This window comes from Pieris brassicae, chromosome 4, assembly GCF_905147105.1.
Source record: "Pieris brassicae chromosome 4, ilPieBrab1.1, whole genome shotgun sequence".
NCBI lineage: Eukaryota > Metazoa > Arthropoda > Insecta > Lepidoptera > Pieridae > Pieris > Pieris brassicae.
This window is the reverse complement of record NC_059668.1, coordinates 19,708,134-19,726,919: the sequence shown is the minus strand read 5'-3', so window position 1 is coordinate 19,726,919 and position 18,786 is coordinate 19,708,134. Positions and strand designations below refer to the sequence as shown.

At 30.0% G+C, this 18,786-nt stretch overlaps 1 protein-coding gene across 1 annotated transcript in view; it reads right to left on the bottom strand.

The window, feature by feature from the left end:
• Positions 1-17,073, bottom strand: part of LOC123708261 (heme peroxidase 2) — a 32,042-nt gene extending 14,969 nt beyond the window's left edge. The window contains exons 1-5 of the mRNA XM_045658889.1: positions 16,918-17,073; positions 3,562-3,717; positions 2,797-2,954; positions 2,050-2,216; positions 231-300 (exon numbers count right to left, since the gene is read on the bottom strand). Coding sequence (XP_045514845.1) covers positions 231-300; positions 2,050-2,216; positions 2,797-2,954; positions 3,562-3,717; positions 16,918-16,934 — 568 coding nt within the window. The 5' untranslated portion in view covers positions 16,935-17,073. The remainder of the gene's footprint in view (positions 1-230; positions 301-2,049; positions 2,217-2,796; positions 2,955-3,561; positions 3,718-16,917) is intronic.
• Positions 17,074-18,786: the final 1,713 nt, after the last annotated feature.

Sequence of the window (18,786 nt, the reverse complement as noted above, 5' to 3'; positions counted from 1 at the left end):
AACTATGAACACCGGCAGTAATAGGACATCGCTCAGATTTCAAAGTATCCAGAAAGTGTTAATATTAGAATTAATCAAATGTAAATTGATAATAATTATTATTGTAATTACCTATTTTATATTTAATAAAAGAAGCTATTACCTAGAAATAAATAATTGTTAGAGTACTATAATAAGTAATGAAAATATAAAATGCTTTTTTATTTAATCGGATTATAACAATTACTCACCAAAGTTGCAAGAATCGAAATTCCTTGCTGGTGCCGATCTTAGGTATTTACAATCTGACCCGTCACATTTCTGAAATAGATAAATAAATAACATTCTATTTGAAATCGTAGAAATAAATGTCTCGTTCTCTCTCTGTTTAGGTACTAAATTGTAAATACTTACATAGCGTTCGCTATTCTAAATAAATCAATATTTTAAAAGAGTATTATAGTTTACGTTTCGACAATCTGAGTAAAACTAGACGTTTATATAAATAATATATAGTTGATTAAAATGTATTTTAATAGGTAATTTGGATTAATTTTTACGACAATATTGTGTTTTCCGAAAACAGTTTTTTTTTCTATTTGATACAGTCTTGATTCCATCATATAATAAAGTTTTTCTTCGCCTTGTAGCCGGCCAGTGGTGCCTTTTTTTAAATATAAATTACCACCAAGTTCAGTAGAACCAATAAAAATTTGAATGGCGCCATAACTTATAAGATCACTGTAGACGCTGAAGCGGGTGCTGCCATAGACTGTAGAGTTATGTTAAATAATATAACGTTAATTTAGCCATGCAAAAGTAAACTGATTGTTAGTCTAATATGTACATACTTTCAGTATCGTACATTAAACTTATGGTTTAGACATAAAGTTATTATGAGTTTCTTTAAAATTTTACAATTTATGTTTAATAAAAATAATTGTATATACAGGATAGTACTTAACGTAAAAAGCCTTGATCTTTGAAACTACTCAATAGTATGACGGATATAATAATATTCATATTAATTATTTTTCTATTTTTTATTATTCGCTAAATGTTAAATTAGCGAATTAAAAATTACAGGCAATAGGAAAATTAAACGAAAATCATTAATAACTTCGATAATACATATCACATTCCAGTTGGTAATATGATACGAGGAACTAAATTGTCTGTTATGTCATAACTTTCACTGAATACCTGTTCGATGTAACCTTTCTATATGCGATAATGCGACCCCTCGAACTATCACGAACTTATTATGTTGCTAACAGCGTCAGCATTTTATTTTTAAACTACATAAATACACTTTATGCAAATTATAAGATTACTAAAGTGAAATCATAAATAATTTTAAATGAACGTTTTAACTCACGGCTCTTTCCCGCCAATTTGTTTTGACAGTTAATATTAGTTGTCGATTATTATCTGTCAAAATCATATTATGACTGGCTGTTTATAAAAATTATATAAATTATATATATATATATATATATATATATATATAGATTATTTTCTACAAATTGTTTCTTATATTGCAAATGAAGCGCCTGGGGCTAAGAACATTCGGTTACCGCCTTCGATTACAATTCGTCACATAATAAATATTAAGTCTATCTATACAGAGATACATTTTGTATTGTAGTGAAGAATACTATTTCCAACCCACATCCGGTGGCTGTGGTTCTCACCACAGACTATGTTACAGCGTGATTGCTTACGACAATTTAATGGGAGACACCAAATTAATAGTCTCTTGCGGAATGCAAAGCGTTAGCGCATGTAATTTGATTTAACAATGTATTTGAACAGTTCCCAATTTAGATACAAACTTTTTAAAATTATTACATAATGCAGTATTTTTAGCATTCTGGTTTATATATAAGTAATTGTTATGGTAGGGAAAGTTATTATTATTATTAAAAAGTATAGGTAAATTTATTCTAAAACACTTAAAATCAATAGTTACTAGTTCGGTTATAGTTACTGATTGAAAAATAATAAAAACATCGAACTACAATTGATAACCAGTCACTAATTAAAACAAACATGATGTTAATTAATTACCTTATTTCCATTTGCCGTGGCTATGAGGTCATCCATAATAAACTGTCCCCATGCAGCCAGCATACTGGTAACGAAATCATTGTCTTTGGGCTCAGCTAATTGGGACACAGCCTGTACTGCCAAAGTGGCTTCTGGGATGTGAGGCGGTGATACTGGTGTAGATACACCTGCAATAAAAACAATAGATAACATATATCACTTACTCGGCATGAAGGCTTGCCCTTTTTGACCTTTTAATTACTAAGCTATGTAATTCTTAATGTAACGCTTAAACGTTTGTTCGAAAAACCACTCATATATTTCAATACAGACAATATTGACTTCCGGTAGAGCTTCGTTAAATAAATAAAAATATTATTCGTTGACTTGAAATAATAATACCAAAAAAGTTTTATGTAATATCATTAATATAACTTTAAATTCAAATTACATGTAAAAGTACATTCTTTAATTTCTACCATGAGTAAGACTGTTTATTAAGAAAACACTTTTTAAACGGATAGAAGCTATGTATTATTATTATAAACTTATAATTATTTACATAATTTTAAATTTATTTATATTTTCCGACGGTTCGCGTGTAAAAGCTATGTTAACAAAAGACAATGTTGTTACTAAGATGTTTATTAATAAATCTTAAAATAATCCTATGAGTGTTTTATAAAGCCATAGTGTACAGAGACGAATGTTTATAATAATTAAATTCGCTATTGTTGTATGTATCGTTTTTTTGTTCAGAATACATACCATCAGCATACTTCGGTGGCAGAAGGCGTAAGAATACATCGCCTCGCCTGCCCCATGGCCTGTGTCTTACATTGTTGCATTCGCCACTTGCACTGCGGTACTTGCTTGGGGGACACGGGGTATTGCTAGCCTCGTCTTCCTCTGATGAACAGTCTTGTCTGGAAATGTATAAATTCAAAGAAAACAAAAGAAAACGGAGTCTGCTCCATAAATAATTGTCCACAGTAGATACTAATTATTTCATATTAATTATTAAAAAAAAATTGGCAAATTGCACTCGTATCTAAAGTACTATTTCGTCTCTTCATGTCAAATTGACACGCTGATGAAAATATCAGTTCTTAAGTTAAAACAGTGACATCAGACTGATTTTTCTTTAAATGAAATTCTTTATTTAAAATTAACTAAAAATTTAATCTATTACTTTTAAATATAGAATACAATTAAAAAAGTACTCGTATAAGCTTAATAAATTTGAAATTAGAATGAAGGAAATAGGTTCAATATATATGTGCGTTTCCTGTTATCGGGGTGATTTAGCTAATAGAGGGTTTTATAATTACTTTATATTAACCACTCGTACAACACTAGAATATAAGCGAAATAAAGAAATGTTAATTGCTAATTAACGAATGAATGCAATGTAACAGCTGAAGTGCCTACGTCGGGCTATACTCTCGGGGCGTAACTCCGAAAATTTAGAAAATCGCCACGTTTCAAGACAGCTTGAGTGAGAAAAATGTAATTGGTTGGTACAATACTTACGGGATGTTACCTCCTTGTGAGAATCTTCTCTCCAACGCCAGCGCCTCGCTGACAGCCCGACGCAGATCACTCGGGACTGTCTGAACATTACTTTCTTCCAGATTCTGTGCGTTTGTTAATAGAAACAGCGCCAAAATCAGGAAACTTTGGCCTAACCTGCAATAAATAGTAATGTTATAAATTACAAATACTTTAGATTTATTTTAGAACTACTTCTATTAGTAGCACATTTCATTTCTTCTTTCTTTAGTATGTTTTAATCGTTTAGATAGTACTAATTGTTGTTTGGTAAAGGATGTTCATTCATCATTCATGAATATATTACATTTTTAAATATTTTCTATGCATTTCCTTTTTCATTACTTTATTTACAATACTGAGACTTAAAGATATTATTTATATTTTAATTAATTTAGAAACTATTTTTTGTGTATCTAAATTTAATGAGTGCAATGGGATATGTCAAAGAAAAATATACTCGTATTCATTTTAATGTTATTATTTTAATACTAAGAATTGTTATTTTAATACTAAGAATTGTTATTTTAATACTAAGAATTGTTAATATAATACTAAGAATTGTTATTATAATACTAAGAATTGTTATTTTAATACTAAGAATTGTTATTTTAATACTAAGAATTGTTATTTTAATACTAAGAATTGTTATTTTAATACTAAGAATTGTTATTATAATACTAAGAATTATTGTTAATATAATACTAAGAATTGTTATTATAATACTAAGAATTGTTATTTTAATACTAAGAATTGTTATTTTAATACTAAGAATTGTTATTATAATACTAAGAATTATTGTTTTAATACTAAGAATTGTTATTTTAATATTAAGACCGAATAATTTATGTCAGAGATACACGTCCAAACTGTAAAAGCTCTGTCCCTTAATAATCACCTTCATCTATAGTCTATACCCAATTACAAGGTAACTAATATTTTCATTAACACATGCGTTCATATACGATTACGGCTATTTAGAGCAACGACCGAACGCCGCACGAACCTTGGTGTAATTTACTAGTTCAAAGTCAATGAAGTGGTTTAATGACAGGAAAAAACTTCGTGAACGTACAATTATTACACTTTGTGAGTGTCTTTCCGTTATTATATTAATTCGTAATTATTAGGGGCTTTTGAATAATAAATAGGCATGCATGTATGTTGCAATTATTATTTTTAATATGGAGTTGGCATTATTTTCTTTGTAGTTTTAAGTTATATTAAAATGTTTTTATAGAATTCATAAAAATATTTATAGGTATTGACAATATACATTGTTATACAATCATATTTTTGTGTGTTGAGCAATTCATAATTTGTTAATATAGCATATAGGACCCCATTCACATACTAGTTAAAACAATAAATAACTATATTTTCTTTGTCTTTATAATTGTAGTGTGTAAAAAATTAAGCAAAGTAAAGCAAGTCAAAATGAATCAATATTAAGAATTCTTCAAACACTTATATTGAAAGTGTCTCAATTTTGAATAGTTACTGAGATGTCGCAAGAGGCTAATAAACTGTAGCCACAGTATTGCAAGATTGATCGTCGACCACGTGACCGGTCCAGGAAGTGACAGAAAATTTACTGAAGCTGTGATAACTGGCATAAAGTAAAAGGTAAAAGAGCAAAGCAGTACAAAAATATAACACTGATATTATCGTAACATTTTGCGGTCAATAATTATTTTAAATAAATTAATAAAAATATTTTTTTGTTTTCTTTAAACTCGGTCTAATATTAGCATATAATTTAATATTATTGTGTTGTGCTGGATAATATTATAATTAAAATTCAATAAACCGGAACTCGAAAAAGCAAAATATGTAGATAAAGAATTAATAATGTAGAATTGTTTAAATCGGGTAGTCGCGTACCTATTCCATTAAATAATTACGTATATTGTTTTATAAGAATTTGACTTTAAGCTACAAGTTATCTAAGATAATAAATATAGACATAAATGGAACATAGACATTCTTATTGCGAGACGAGTTCTAAAACCAAATGTGTTTACAATCTGCATTTTTTCAACCTAATAAAAAAGAAAAGACCTGTTTCGAAATACGAATTTGAACATTAATTTGTTTCTTTTGATTTGATTGTTCAATACATTTTCGAATATTGCCATTGATTTTGTAAATGCTTAAGGAGGTATCGATGTATACAGGAAATACACATGAATCTCTCAACTGTCACCACAAATAACTTTCGTTATGTGAAGTAAGGTTAGGCTATTTGATACCGGTATCAAACTTTCTACTACAGTCAATGACATCGTGTATTAATTGTAATCTAACATGTTATACAATATCGATTACAATTTTAGCTTAGCGACGCGTAAACCTTCTAAGCGTCCTAGTTCCATATTTACTTTATCTAATGCAAAAATAATTAATGAAAAATGCATTTAAAGTTAGGTTTTCTAAGTCTAACAATCGTCCTGAACCAGTTGGACATCGCGTAGTTCAGTTTCAGTTAAGAAAGGCTATTATTAGTATAGCTAGTTAGTAGTAACAATAAGGCCTATTTATTATAAGAAGAACTCCTCAGTAAGCGATGGAATATGCAGAAAGGTATGACGGAGCTACGTCACACACGCTTTTAACTCGGTAATAATAAAGCAAAAAAAGGTAGAGTAGCTACTCGTATAATTAAAAGGTCTGTCAGAGCTAAATTGCCATAATTTTATCTAAATTTTATTGTTAATCAGATGATGATGTCTGTATCGGAACAAAAAAGCGATTGCCCAGTCATGTGAGAATGACCTCACAATCCGGACACCTGGTGACCTCTATAAACATCCTGATCAATTATTTGTAAAAGGTACCCATAATCATTAAAATAATGAAGACGACCAAATTACTTTTAATTTGTCATTTGAGCACTATTATTATTAGTCAAGCCCCCTATAGAATATCTGAGTTTTTAGTTACTAATTAAGTTTATTTTTAGCCTGGTACATTTTCGGATAAATCAATTTAATTAAGTATATTAAAAAACATTTATGTATGTATTTACATAAACACTAATAGTTTGACATCTGTTAAATAAATTAATAGTATATTATTAGTCTATTACAGCACAATCGTTATGGTAATCACATGGCATACAATACAGAGGTTCAGGGTCCGGTATCCGGTGAAACCAGAATGGTTTCGTATCGGCACAGGAGGCTGATCGCCCACTTGCCTTACGACTCTTGGGACACTCAGAAATGTATCCGCTTCATGCCCAATTGGATTATATTTCAAACTTAAAAATTAACTATTTGAAGACTAGTTTGTTTTTAAACAATTTTATTTTAATCGACAGCATTTTTGTGTTATTAATTGTTTATAGTTGTCATTCAAAGAGAAAAGAGCACTGAAAATCAGCGCTGTCAGTAACTTGAAGTTGAGTAGGGCCCATTTTTGAATAAAGTAATTCGTGAATCTATTAGATATTTTTTCTTTCCTTCAAGATTTGCCTGTTGTTAATAGTTTGATTTATAACAAGATAATCACGTGGTTTGAGTGTGAATTAGGACTCGTGTAGACAAAAGCCTATTCGTGGGTAAATATTTACAGTACACAATATTTCTTTTTTGTTGTATTATGTAGGCCGTTTGATATCTACATCTAAAATTGTATGGGGGCGTGTTTTTGCCTAATTAATTAATGATTTAGTTAATAACGAGAATATGCTATGCAATATTAGTTAACATTAGAAATATTAATAGTGACGGTCCTCTCTTCGTACTAATTTTAACCGTGTTAAAATTAGCTTAACAATGGATACAGACAACGAAGAGTAAACTAATTCATTAATGCCTCTGTAATCTGTTGCCGAAGCTCATAAAAACAGATTTTTCTACCTTGTCATAGGAAAATTTACACTTGTAGTCAATAGCAGTTTTTTCGCAAGAGGTTATATAAGAGAGGTGTGAAGTAATATATCTTCTATCGAATGTTGTCTTGAATTTTGGAACCGTATAAGATTAATAAAAGCGTGTACAAGTATTTCCTAGTCTCGGCTTGAAGTGCTTGTTCAGTAATATATATTTTATAATAACAGTATTTAAGATATTATATAAAGAGTCCCTATTATTTGGCTATTAGAACCTTTTTTCTTTTTATCAGAGCTAGTAAAATCTCAAATATCTACGTAATTTCTTGTGTTTGTTTTAATGAATCCAATATTACTATTACATAAACTACAAAATACTTTCTAAAAGATTTGAATAATCTAGAAAAAAACATTTACAAATTATTATTTCATTTTATTACCTTTACGATAATACAAAACGTAATGCGGGTAGTATGTAATCAAAATTGTCAACGCTACTTAGTAATTTAGCTTTAGATCGATAATACCTATAATCAATGAAATAACAATACATATGACTGAAAAGAGGATTTTTTAATGCTTTTTGTACGGTTTATTTTAGTATATACATCCACAGTTATACATGGTAATATATATACTGCATACGTGTGTTATTTATATCTTAGTTAACGTTCTGTTAACTATAATATAGCCATAGCCGAGAGTATTTGTCATAACATAGAACCAATAATTAGTTATTCTATGTACATAGAATCGTAAATGTTCGATGAAGCACTGTTGCACGTAGCAATTAGCATGGTGGCTCTCGTGAAGCAATGTTCTTGCGAAAACAGTGCTATGGAACGATTACTTCATCTCTCACAATACCGACCCTCCGTGTTAATATCGTAATGTTTTGAATCAATACGTATTACGAGTACTATTGCGTACATATTATAGCTAAATATTATTTTGATCGCACTTCTATTGCTAAACTATTTTTGTAAATTTATTCGTTCCTAGAAAACAGGCTACATAAATTATTAGGCAACTGTCGGCCTACTGGAGTAAAGGACAGTAATTGCTCTAACAAATAATGTTATACACACGAATATAATACTGAACTAGTATTTAAAAAAATATAATAAAAAGTAAAGGAAAACTTAGTGTTAATGAATCTATATTATGTATAAATAAAGGGATTCTCTTCTTTCATAAAATACCAGAGGCTCTATTATCTCCGCCCTTTAATATATTTAAGAAATGCATTAAAGAAATACTGTATAAAAAGACTTTCTACAAAGTTAACGATTATCTAGTTGATAAAAGTGCCTATAATAAGTGTTGTTTGATGATTTGCTATTTAAAAGAGTACCGAGATTTTTTTTCGCCGGCTTTTTCCTCTGTCTTCTTTGGCGATGAGTAGGGATGTCTACCGTTTTAAATTTTATGACGTGGAATAAGTGATACTTGTATCTTATGTTCTATAATAAACATATTTTATTTTATTTAATAAGTAACGTATATAAAATACGAGATGGAAAAAAATGTTCAAGAAGAAGATTCTTAAATGAATTTAAAGACTGAGATCGTCTGATTTCATGAGGTAAGTAGTTCTGAAGGAGTATTTTGTTAGCACTATCCTGTGTAATTGAGGAGCCTTTAGTATCATTATTATGTGGATTAATACAAGTACACACACCCATTAATATCACGCACTCACAAATTAATCAAAATCTTTTAATATTTTTACTAATTTCTTTATTTTAATGTACATCGGAAAAGTCTGGTCATCTACACACCGGAGTGTCTAAGTGTGTGGACCAGCGTCTGGAAAATAATGCAACAATAGAATGAGTCTTTTTATGTATTATGTTAATTTATCGAAGAAGCCTGACGGCAGTAAACAGTAGATTTATTTATTTATTAATGTTTACCACATCATACATAGTACTACATCTTCGGTATATGTTACAAACTCTTTTATGTAATGTATGACAATTTTGATAAACATAAATGTTACAAAAAAATATATTCAAGGTAATATAAAAATACGACATAAAAGTACCAGATTTTTTTGTTAATCAGAAGAAAAAAATATTACCAGTAAAACAGCGGATTAGGCTACTTTTCAATGCTTTCTTTAGACCGATCAGCCCACTACCGAATAAATCCAGTGTATAAGTACTGTTTAATCCGGTATATATGTATCCGCAGGGGATCAAATGTCACATATTTTAAAGATTTGCCACTACGCTAAAGGTGCTACGAACAAAAACAGCAAAGATGAATTTAAAGGGTTTAAATGAATTAATAGAATACTGAGAAATACGGAACTAGGCACAAAACATTCTTTATTCAGTCGGTGATAATTTCTACAACTTAACTGAAGTTGCAATTAAACTGTCGATAGTAAGTATCTGATAGATCATTAATTACTTCCTAACATTGTCGTGACCTTTGCGAGACAAGCATTCGAGTTGTAAAAACACCTGGCTAATACACGCGGTGTAGAGTAGTAAACGTAAAAGCATCCATATATAATATTTATAGAATTGCATTAAAAAAAAATTGTCGGTTTCAAAAACCAAAACCGTCGTCCCAATAACGAGGGACATATAATCTGTGTGTGTATTAGTTTATTTCATGAAATTAATATATTTGAACACTAATTATAACATAAAGTATGTCAAACAACAGAATATTATTGATACTGTTCTATATTGACTTTGAATTCCGACCTTTTTTAATTTTATAAAGTTGAAATTGTTAAGGAACACGTCATAGTAATCTAGACGAAGGCTGTCCTATAAAACAAAAGATATAAGAATGGCTTCTAAACAGTCAATAAAACGCGCGCTGCCAAATCCATTGTCCATACAATATTTATTTCTACCGATTCTTGGCCAAGATAAACATAACAAGGATGAAATAATATATATATCACCAAAGGAAAACTTTATTGTCTTCTTCTATATAGTTTATTGTCTCTTTCTAGCTAAAGGAATCACTTATTTATCTCTGATACCAAGCGATAAAGTGTATTTTAATAATGAAACCTTGATTGTTTAACACTTCGTAAAACGAATGCTTTAGTGTTAGCATTGAAACTTTAATCTTCATTATCTCGCATTGTATAGTCACGATGGTAACTGCCATTTGTTAGTTTTAGGTTAATAACACAAAGAACCTTCGGGACGACTGACTGGGGTCAGAGGTAATACTGCAATTACTACAAGGCCCTGGTATATTATTTTAACCTTAAAGTTATGCACAATGTAGTATTTTATTTCTTGCTAGAAAAAGTGTTTTTCTTTTTTATCTGGGTACATTGAGACTACTTTGCACTGAATGTTTTGCCCTCGTTCTCTCTCTATAGAACACACTACATAAACAACATGGGCCAGGTCTACTTCTGAAATTGCTTAGATTGTATTTATCAGAACATAATTCCAGATCTAAGAGGAATCCTCCGCTAGTAGTCACTGATCCAACTTCCCTTATTTCCGGGTCAGAACTGTATTTGTGTCAGCTTAGGAAAGACTGAGATGTGGATGTTATTTTTATAATTTAAGTAGAAAAATTGTTAGTAGGTAACGATAATAAGTAAGTTAGTCTATAATTATTGTATGGAATATAGGCTATAAATTAATTAATATTTAATAACACAATATATACAATATAACTCGACTAGTTATATATATATTATGATATAAAGATTTATTTATTAAAACATATTGACTTGAAGTCGAATCGTTTTCGTATCGTTTCACGCCTTCTGGGTTCCCGTTTTCCCTAATACATTAATTAAGTACTGTAACGGTGAGATACGAACGTAGTTTGTGAGTTCAACTTGATAGATGTGATGAGAGTCATCATCATTAAACATTTTGTTTTTGATTAAATCTCACTGACATCTCGGTCGTAAGTCGTAACGCAAATGTGGTTTTTATATTCAAAAATTGAAACAAAATTTATTTGAATACTTCAACATCATTCTACGCACCGATTTTTAAAATTAAATAATAGAGCCGTTAAGATTTTAAAATATTTAAATAAAGACCCAAATGAATGAAAAAACTTTAATATTAATTAGAATGTAAGATTATACGTATGGAATCAGGAAAAGATGACGCGTGGATAATCTATATCCGCATAGTGAGTGAATAGATTCCTAGAATGATTGAACGTTTTCTCACAGCAGTGTTATAGAACGTTTTAATCGATAAAAACTTTAGACATACGGTATATATATCGTATCGTATACGTATATATTTCTACTTTAAGGTATATAATAAGTTTCTTTATTTATGTCGCCCACTCTCAACCTTCATAGTAATAAGAATAATTAAATATGGATAAATAGAAATTTAATACAAAATTAAAACATTTGGCCCTAGTGTACCTTCATATGCAGAATACATTTCGCTGTATTGCGATACTTATTCGTCAGGCAAGGAGAGCACCAGCCCTGGGGTCTCTGATACCACCTACATTCTAGTCAATTATGTATAAAAAATTGATATTTGAAACACTTAGTGTCCCCATACTTAGTCTACGCTAAAATTAATACATTCAGATTAACATCGAAACCGGCAGTGATGCCGAAAAATAATCTACTAAAGTATGTTGTTTGTTGAATATTATGAGAGTGGAGGTGTGTAAGAGGCCTTAGAATTTCTGCCTAGTTTTAGAAAACACGTGACTTACCTCCAAAACGTAGTTAAAGAACGAAATACTTAATCGGATTTGGTCTAACCTCAAAATTTACTGATTACGCTCGCCTATAAAATTAATGCCAAAAACATCCCATAGAACAAATTCATTCAGAAATAATTGCTCGTAATTAGTTTTTACACATTAGTTATACATCTTTCTACAATTATACATCGTTTTATGTATGTAATTATAAGTGGCGTGCAGTAACATTGTGTAATATTAGAGGAAGGAAGACGACCCGAGGCACTATGCCGTAATGTACAGCATGCATATTACCTAAGTATGACCGTAACTTTAACGGTCAATATTTTACAAAACCGTTTCACTTAATGAAAGACTCAGGGTCAAGATTTAGCGTGATATATGTCAAAAACGTTATGTAAGTTTACGTTTACAACCTTTTCATTACCGATTAAAACAAAACATTTTAACATATCAAGTACGTATTTGACTTACTATTCATATAAGTAATCAAGGTGTAGGAACTGCGGTGATATCGACAAACATATTACATAAGCGGAAAGTTAAGGCTGAGGTCTGAGTTGCGTAAAATACCAGTCACACGAATAAGTGGAAGCAAGAGACTTTATTTGAATAAAGTAAATTAGTCGTAATTTTTAATTAATGAATATCAGACTTACAGAACGTAAGAATTCATCATTGTCTATGACAAGGAGATATAAAATTATAGGAATTTGGACATGTTCGTAATTTTGTGTTAATTCAAGTGTATAATGCGGAGGCAATAGGTTGAACTGGAAGTTTATTACTGGGAACCTATTGTTTCGGTTTGGTATTCCTAAAAGGCTAAATAAATAATAACTAATGCTGTAGACTCAAAAGACGACAACTTTCAAGAAGCATTCGGACCAGTCATCGTGATGATTATTAAATGCATGTAATATAAAAATACTTCTTAAGGTATAACAAATTCAAATTATGTTTTATAAAAAGGTGACTTTAGAATAATTATTTCAATTAAACTTGTTTGAGTCTGTAGAGCTGTTTGAAAAATGTATCTAAGTGAGAGAACTAACTACAGCGGTCCTGGTCTGTGTTTTTTTAAATAGTTAAAGTCAAAATAACTTTATTCATATAGGTAAAGAAATACACTTATAAACGTCAGAAAAGAAGTTAAATTAATTCTAAATTTACATTTACTACCAGTTCTCAAGTCAAGGGCGTAGGAAGGGCAAGAAGAACTGGCAAGAAACTTTCCGCCACTCTTTTTAATCGCTCATTTTTGAGTCATACAAATTGTTTGAACTGGAGCAAATCAATCCCAAGGATTACAATAGTATAAATATTCGTCAATTTATAAAAAAGCCTTATTGTTATGTTGTTACCCAAAGGTTGATTTAAGATTTTTTCATTTAAAAATAAAAATTGTTTTTTTGAATTATGTATTCTTTCAGGTTTATTAACAATAGCTTGTATAACAAAGAGAAAGTTGGAATATCGATTTTTAGTCTCTTAAATATGTATTGAAGTTATACTGCCATTTACGTAATATGACAATTGACGCATCGCTGATAGTACGTGGTTAATGTATTAATGGCGACCTGCATTCTTATGTATTGTTACATCAGATCTAAGTGTAACAGACATGCGGATAAGTTGCGTATTCAATATTTATTGGCACAAATGACCTTGATCTGATATCTTTTATACAACAAACGATTTCACTCTTGCTGTGATTTTTGATGTATCACAACCCAAGTACTGTTTAATTAAATTAAATACTTGAAGTTTTGTAAGTATAGGTGCTTTCTCATGTGTAATAATAAACTTTCGATGTGTAAAATAATAAAAACAATGCTAACAGGCATCTCTAGACAAGATGGCAAGCGGGCGGATGGGATGTCTTTGATCCCTTGGAGCTTTGGATCTATTGCTATTGTTGATAAACCAGAAACAATAAAAAAAACAACCATTTTATTTTTAAATGATGCCACTTGTGTGGACACGTAAGCATCTCATCTTCCGCGGACAAGCATAAAAGCTGGCGCGGCCATAGAATATAATGAACGGCTCAAGTATGTTTTATTATCCCTTTGCAGAGTCTCTACTCTTGGGTCGTGTGGTTCAAGTGCAGAGCCGCTAGCTGCTGGCGCTTTACCCGCTCAACAAATAAATATCGCAATACCCCGAGCAATGGTGCCAGCTTTAAAGTTACACTGCCACAGACAGGGACCTAAATTTTAATTAATTTTAATTTTCTATTCATTCATTTTAATTTATAATATTGTTTATACTGTATTTTGGCGTGTTAGAAATAAATACGTTAGCCTTAATAAAAAAGGGAGTTTTCTTTTAAACTAACAACTAAATTATTATAAATTAAATGATTAACAATATAGTTAGTTCAGGTTACAGTTAGTTAGGCGACCCGTGTTTTGAAATTTCCCCCCAACTACTACTAAAACACATGTAAAATCTATTTTTGTAATATATTGTTACACCAAGATTAATAATATAGTCAATGTAATGACAGAATAAGTATTAAGGAAGTGGTTTCATTTATTCGATAGGTAATGGGCTTATTAATAAATGAAGATACCTTGTTGAATTAATTGTTAGCTTTAAATCACACTATATAACCTGTTCAAGAAAATTATTATTCCATATATTTCCTGGTAATACAACAACATCATGATTCTCATATTACATCCGTTGTAACGAGAATTGTAACCAATCTTTTATGTCATAACTATATTTTTATATATATCTCTTCCGAAAATAACTAATACGTTCCGGGCCTATGTCGTATTAAAAATTATTTCTTTAAATTAGAAATGAACAATTTTATCTATTTTAAAAAACCTTTTTTGTGTAAAGAATGATAAAAGATACAGATTTTCACAATAAATTTAGGCTTGTGTATCTTCATGTATCATTGATTCAGCTCAATTAGATGAGATGGTGCTGAGTTGTCAGTGGGATAAGGGTATTATACAGGACGGGAAGGGTTACACTGATAATAAGACTTTGCCTTTCAGATCATCACAAATATTTCACGATACGCACAAAACTCACACGAGCTAAAATATTATTGAGGGCCTAAATTAAAAATTAAATTAAATGCAAATATCGAAACAAGCGCGCCTTACCAAGCCCCTAATAAAAGCAATCAAAAATTATTATTACCGATAAAAATTTAAAAAAAAGTATGTATTACGAATAAAATAAATAAAATATTAAAGTACGTAATAGACTTATTGAAAATACTTCTATTTCGAATCTACATAAACCATATATTTTGAATCAGTTTAAGTTTAATTATAAGCATAATGATTATGTTTATACGGAATATGTTTTTACATTAATTTTATAGCCTGGTAACAAGACCTTTAAGCCAAGTCTTATTTTCGGTCACTAATTCACATGTTATTCAAACGTTCTACTTGTTTTCTTAAATCTTCCCCTCGGTATTAAGGAATATTATTATTGAAAATAGAGCAGTGAGAACAGATAGAAGTGCCTAGACTTTGGTCGAAGACAATAGAATTAAATGCTGTCAGTTCTATAGTGATTTTTAAAATTATGGCGATGGTCAACTGTTGTTTTTTAACTTTTAAAGTATCTACCATAACTTAGACAAAGCATACTATTCACTAACGTTTTAGAAAACTTTACGTAAGTATTGGCACAATAATTCGTTAAGCGTACTTGTTACGCGCAATGTTAACATTTTTAGTACAATTATTTCAATCAATCAATTTACATATGCAGTTATATAAGAAGACATCATATATAACGCGAATTAATGTCACGAATGTTACAAACAACCGAACATATATGAAATTATTTTTAATAAACAGATGAAGGTCGAACTACCATAAACGAAACTTGAATGAAAACTCTTTGAATGAATTAGTTGCTATAGACTTCTCAAGAATGACTGGCAGTTTAGAAAATTAAAATTTGGATATAAAAGAAACGATATTAAAAGTTTCATTCGCTTTTGTTTATACAAATTATTTCACGGCCAGGCCATGACACAAATATAAATTACGATTTGTATTAATTTTATCTTTTTTAAGATTATTGTGTTTGGATGCTAATTATTAACAAATCTTTTTTAAGATTTTAGTCTATGGGTTCTATACTCTACGGCCACAAAGAATGTCAAATATACTTTTTCACAGGCTCTGTACATACATCGTTTTAAACCTCCGATATTCAAGCTTAAACGACATCCGTCATGTAATATAATTGTTGTCTCTTCAACAATTAAACATTTTTAAAGATTTTTACAAACTTTGATGGAACATACATTTATTTAAAAAAAAACTATGTCTAAGAAGTTTTCTAGTAATAAATTTTATATAGGTAAATGTATAAGATTTATTAACTCACTTTTTACTTTTTATGTTACTCTATCAATAATAAATATGTATTTTTGATTCATGAAAAATATAACATTTAAATGTTAATTTAACATGCTTTTTGCGAAGATTATATTTATTTATAAAATGAATGTTCTAAAAAATCAAGATTAATATTTGAAATATATGTATATATATTACTATTTCCAAATTGAATATTGAAAAAAGTAGGTCAGACTAGAATTTCGCGAATTTAAATCAACTTTTATTTTTTTAATGGGTCTCACCTTAGCGTTTTTGCTCCTTTTTACATTACGTAAAATAAATAACTTTTTGCTCCGAAGGTTAAAGCGAGGTCGATCGCTTTCAACCACCACATTGTATGTCATTAACAAATATTTTCGTCTAGTGCTTTATGCAAATTTGATAAACTTAATAGATTTCGCAATATTTCCTTTAAAAATTCAAAACACTTACATGACAAACGTTCCCATTTTGCCGTTTTAATCACTGATGTCACTTAATAAACCATGGATCACTTGAACAACGTGTGTGAGACGCGGGCGCAGCGGCCACGAACAACTTGGTTCGCTGGCAATCGCGGAATGAAGCTGGATGCCTCCTTCAACGGGCTCTGAGCCGAGAGAAAGTTAAGTTATCAAACTTGGTTACGTTGAACGATGACGCTTCCCTATTGCGTATTCAGTGACAAATTCAATTTAGAGTTGTGCTACTGACATGCTGAACGGGCACTGTTTAGCGACTCCCGCTTGTTTTGTTTTTATTTAGATGCAAACTGAGTGAGGGGCCGAATGAAGGACAGTAATATTCTTAGGTTTTATCACCTAATAATTAGCTGATTTTAACTTTAAGTGATTATATATAAAAAATAAGACAGTGGCTATTTTCGTGTTAGGCAAATATTGTTAGATACGGCGATAATACTTTTTCAATAATTCCTGTCAAATAACGATTCTAACAGTATGTCAAAAACGGTGTCTAGAATCTTAAAAAATTACATAAATAAAGAAAAAAATACTACATGAATATCTTACTCTTAACTTTATTATATAATTAATTTATTAATAAATAAGGTTATGTACTGTTTTTCAACACAAAAAGTCTATTTATGCTAAACAAGTATTATCATTATTAACTTTCATGCGAAGTAAATAATCGAATTCACATTATATAAATGTGTCAAAATTACTTATTAATAAACTGTATTTATCGCCATTACATACATGCCATTATTAAGTTTAAATAATGTAAAACTAAAGGTACACTAGCTACAGGGAGCAAACTTTTTAAATTAGTTTTACTTCTAATTTTTTTTTATTACTATGTAGGTTAAGAAAAATATTTATAAATATTTCTAATAAACGTTATATAACTTTAGATCATTATTTTTACGCAGTACATTAAATTTCTCATCATTAGCATTACATATCTTATTTGACCCAATTATTCGACTGCAAGGCTCTATTTATTAGTTTAGATAATTTATTTATAAATAAATTTATGAAAATTTAAAAGCAAGTCGAGATGACATGAGCGAGTGAAAGTGGAAGAATAACAAAAACCTGTCGGAACTGCGATGACATCATATTATGTTAAGCATTATGTAATATGGAATTAAATGAATATAGCAGACTATTATCGTGAAAGTAGAGTCTTTCACGGCTAAAATACTGGATCGGATTTGATGTGGTCGACTTTTAGGTACAAGGGAACTTCTATATACGTATACCATTAAATTGTAGCTGTCCTTTTTAATAATTAGTCCTCCTAATTGTTCCTGTGGTGAAAATAAAACAGTGCGGTATTTATATAGGTTTTATGAAGATATAGGTATCGTATTTACCTCGACCAAATCCAGGGGAGGGATATTTTTGTCGGGTTACTTCTACGAACGTGACCTAGACAAAAATAGCCATAACCGACGAGCATGCATGATGCATGGTGCATGTGACATCCACGTCACGAAAGTAGATGCAGCTAGAGAGGTGTATGAGGACTGTAGCAAGTAGACATCCGTGGTCATAGACCTTCGGGTGAAATGTATAAATAAATATTTCTCTTCTCTTTCTTATTATATCATTTAATAAAAATAAGATGCCAGGGTCATATTCCGACGTTATAACAGCCGAAGTCAACTTCTTGATTAATGGTCAGTTTTGTGCCTAACCTTTCGGGAAAAAAGCGTGAGTGTATAAATAAACATAAGATATTTTTCAATGTTATTTAAATGTATTATGAACAGCGGAATATGTGTATTTTTATTATTATAAAAATGGAACCAATTATTTTACAAACACCGTGTAAAATAAAAAACTTGGCGATTAA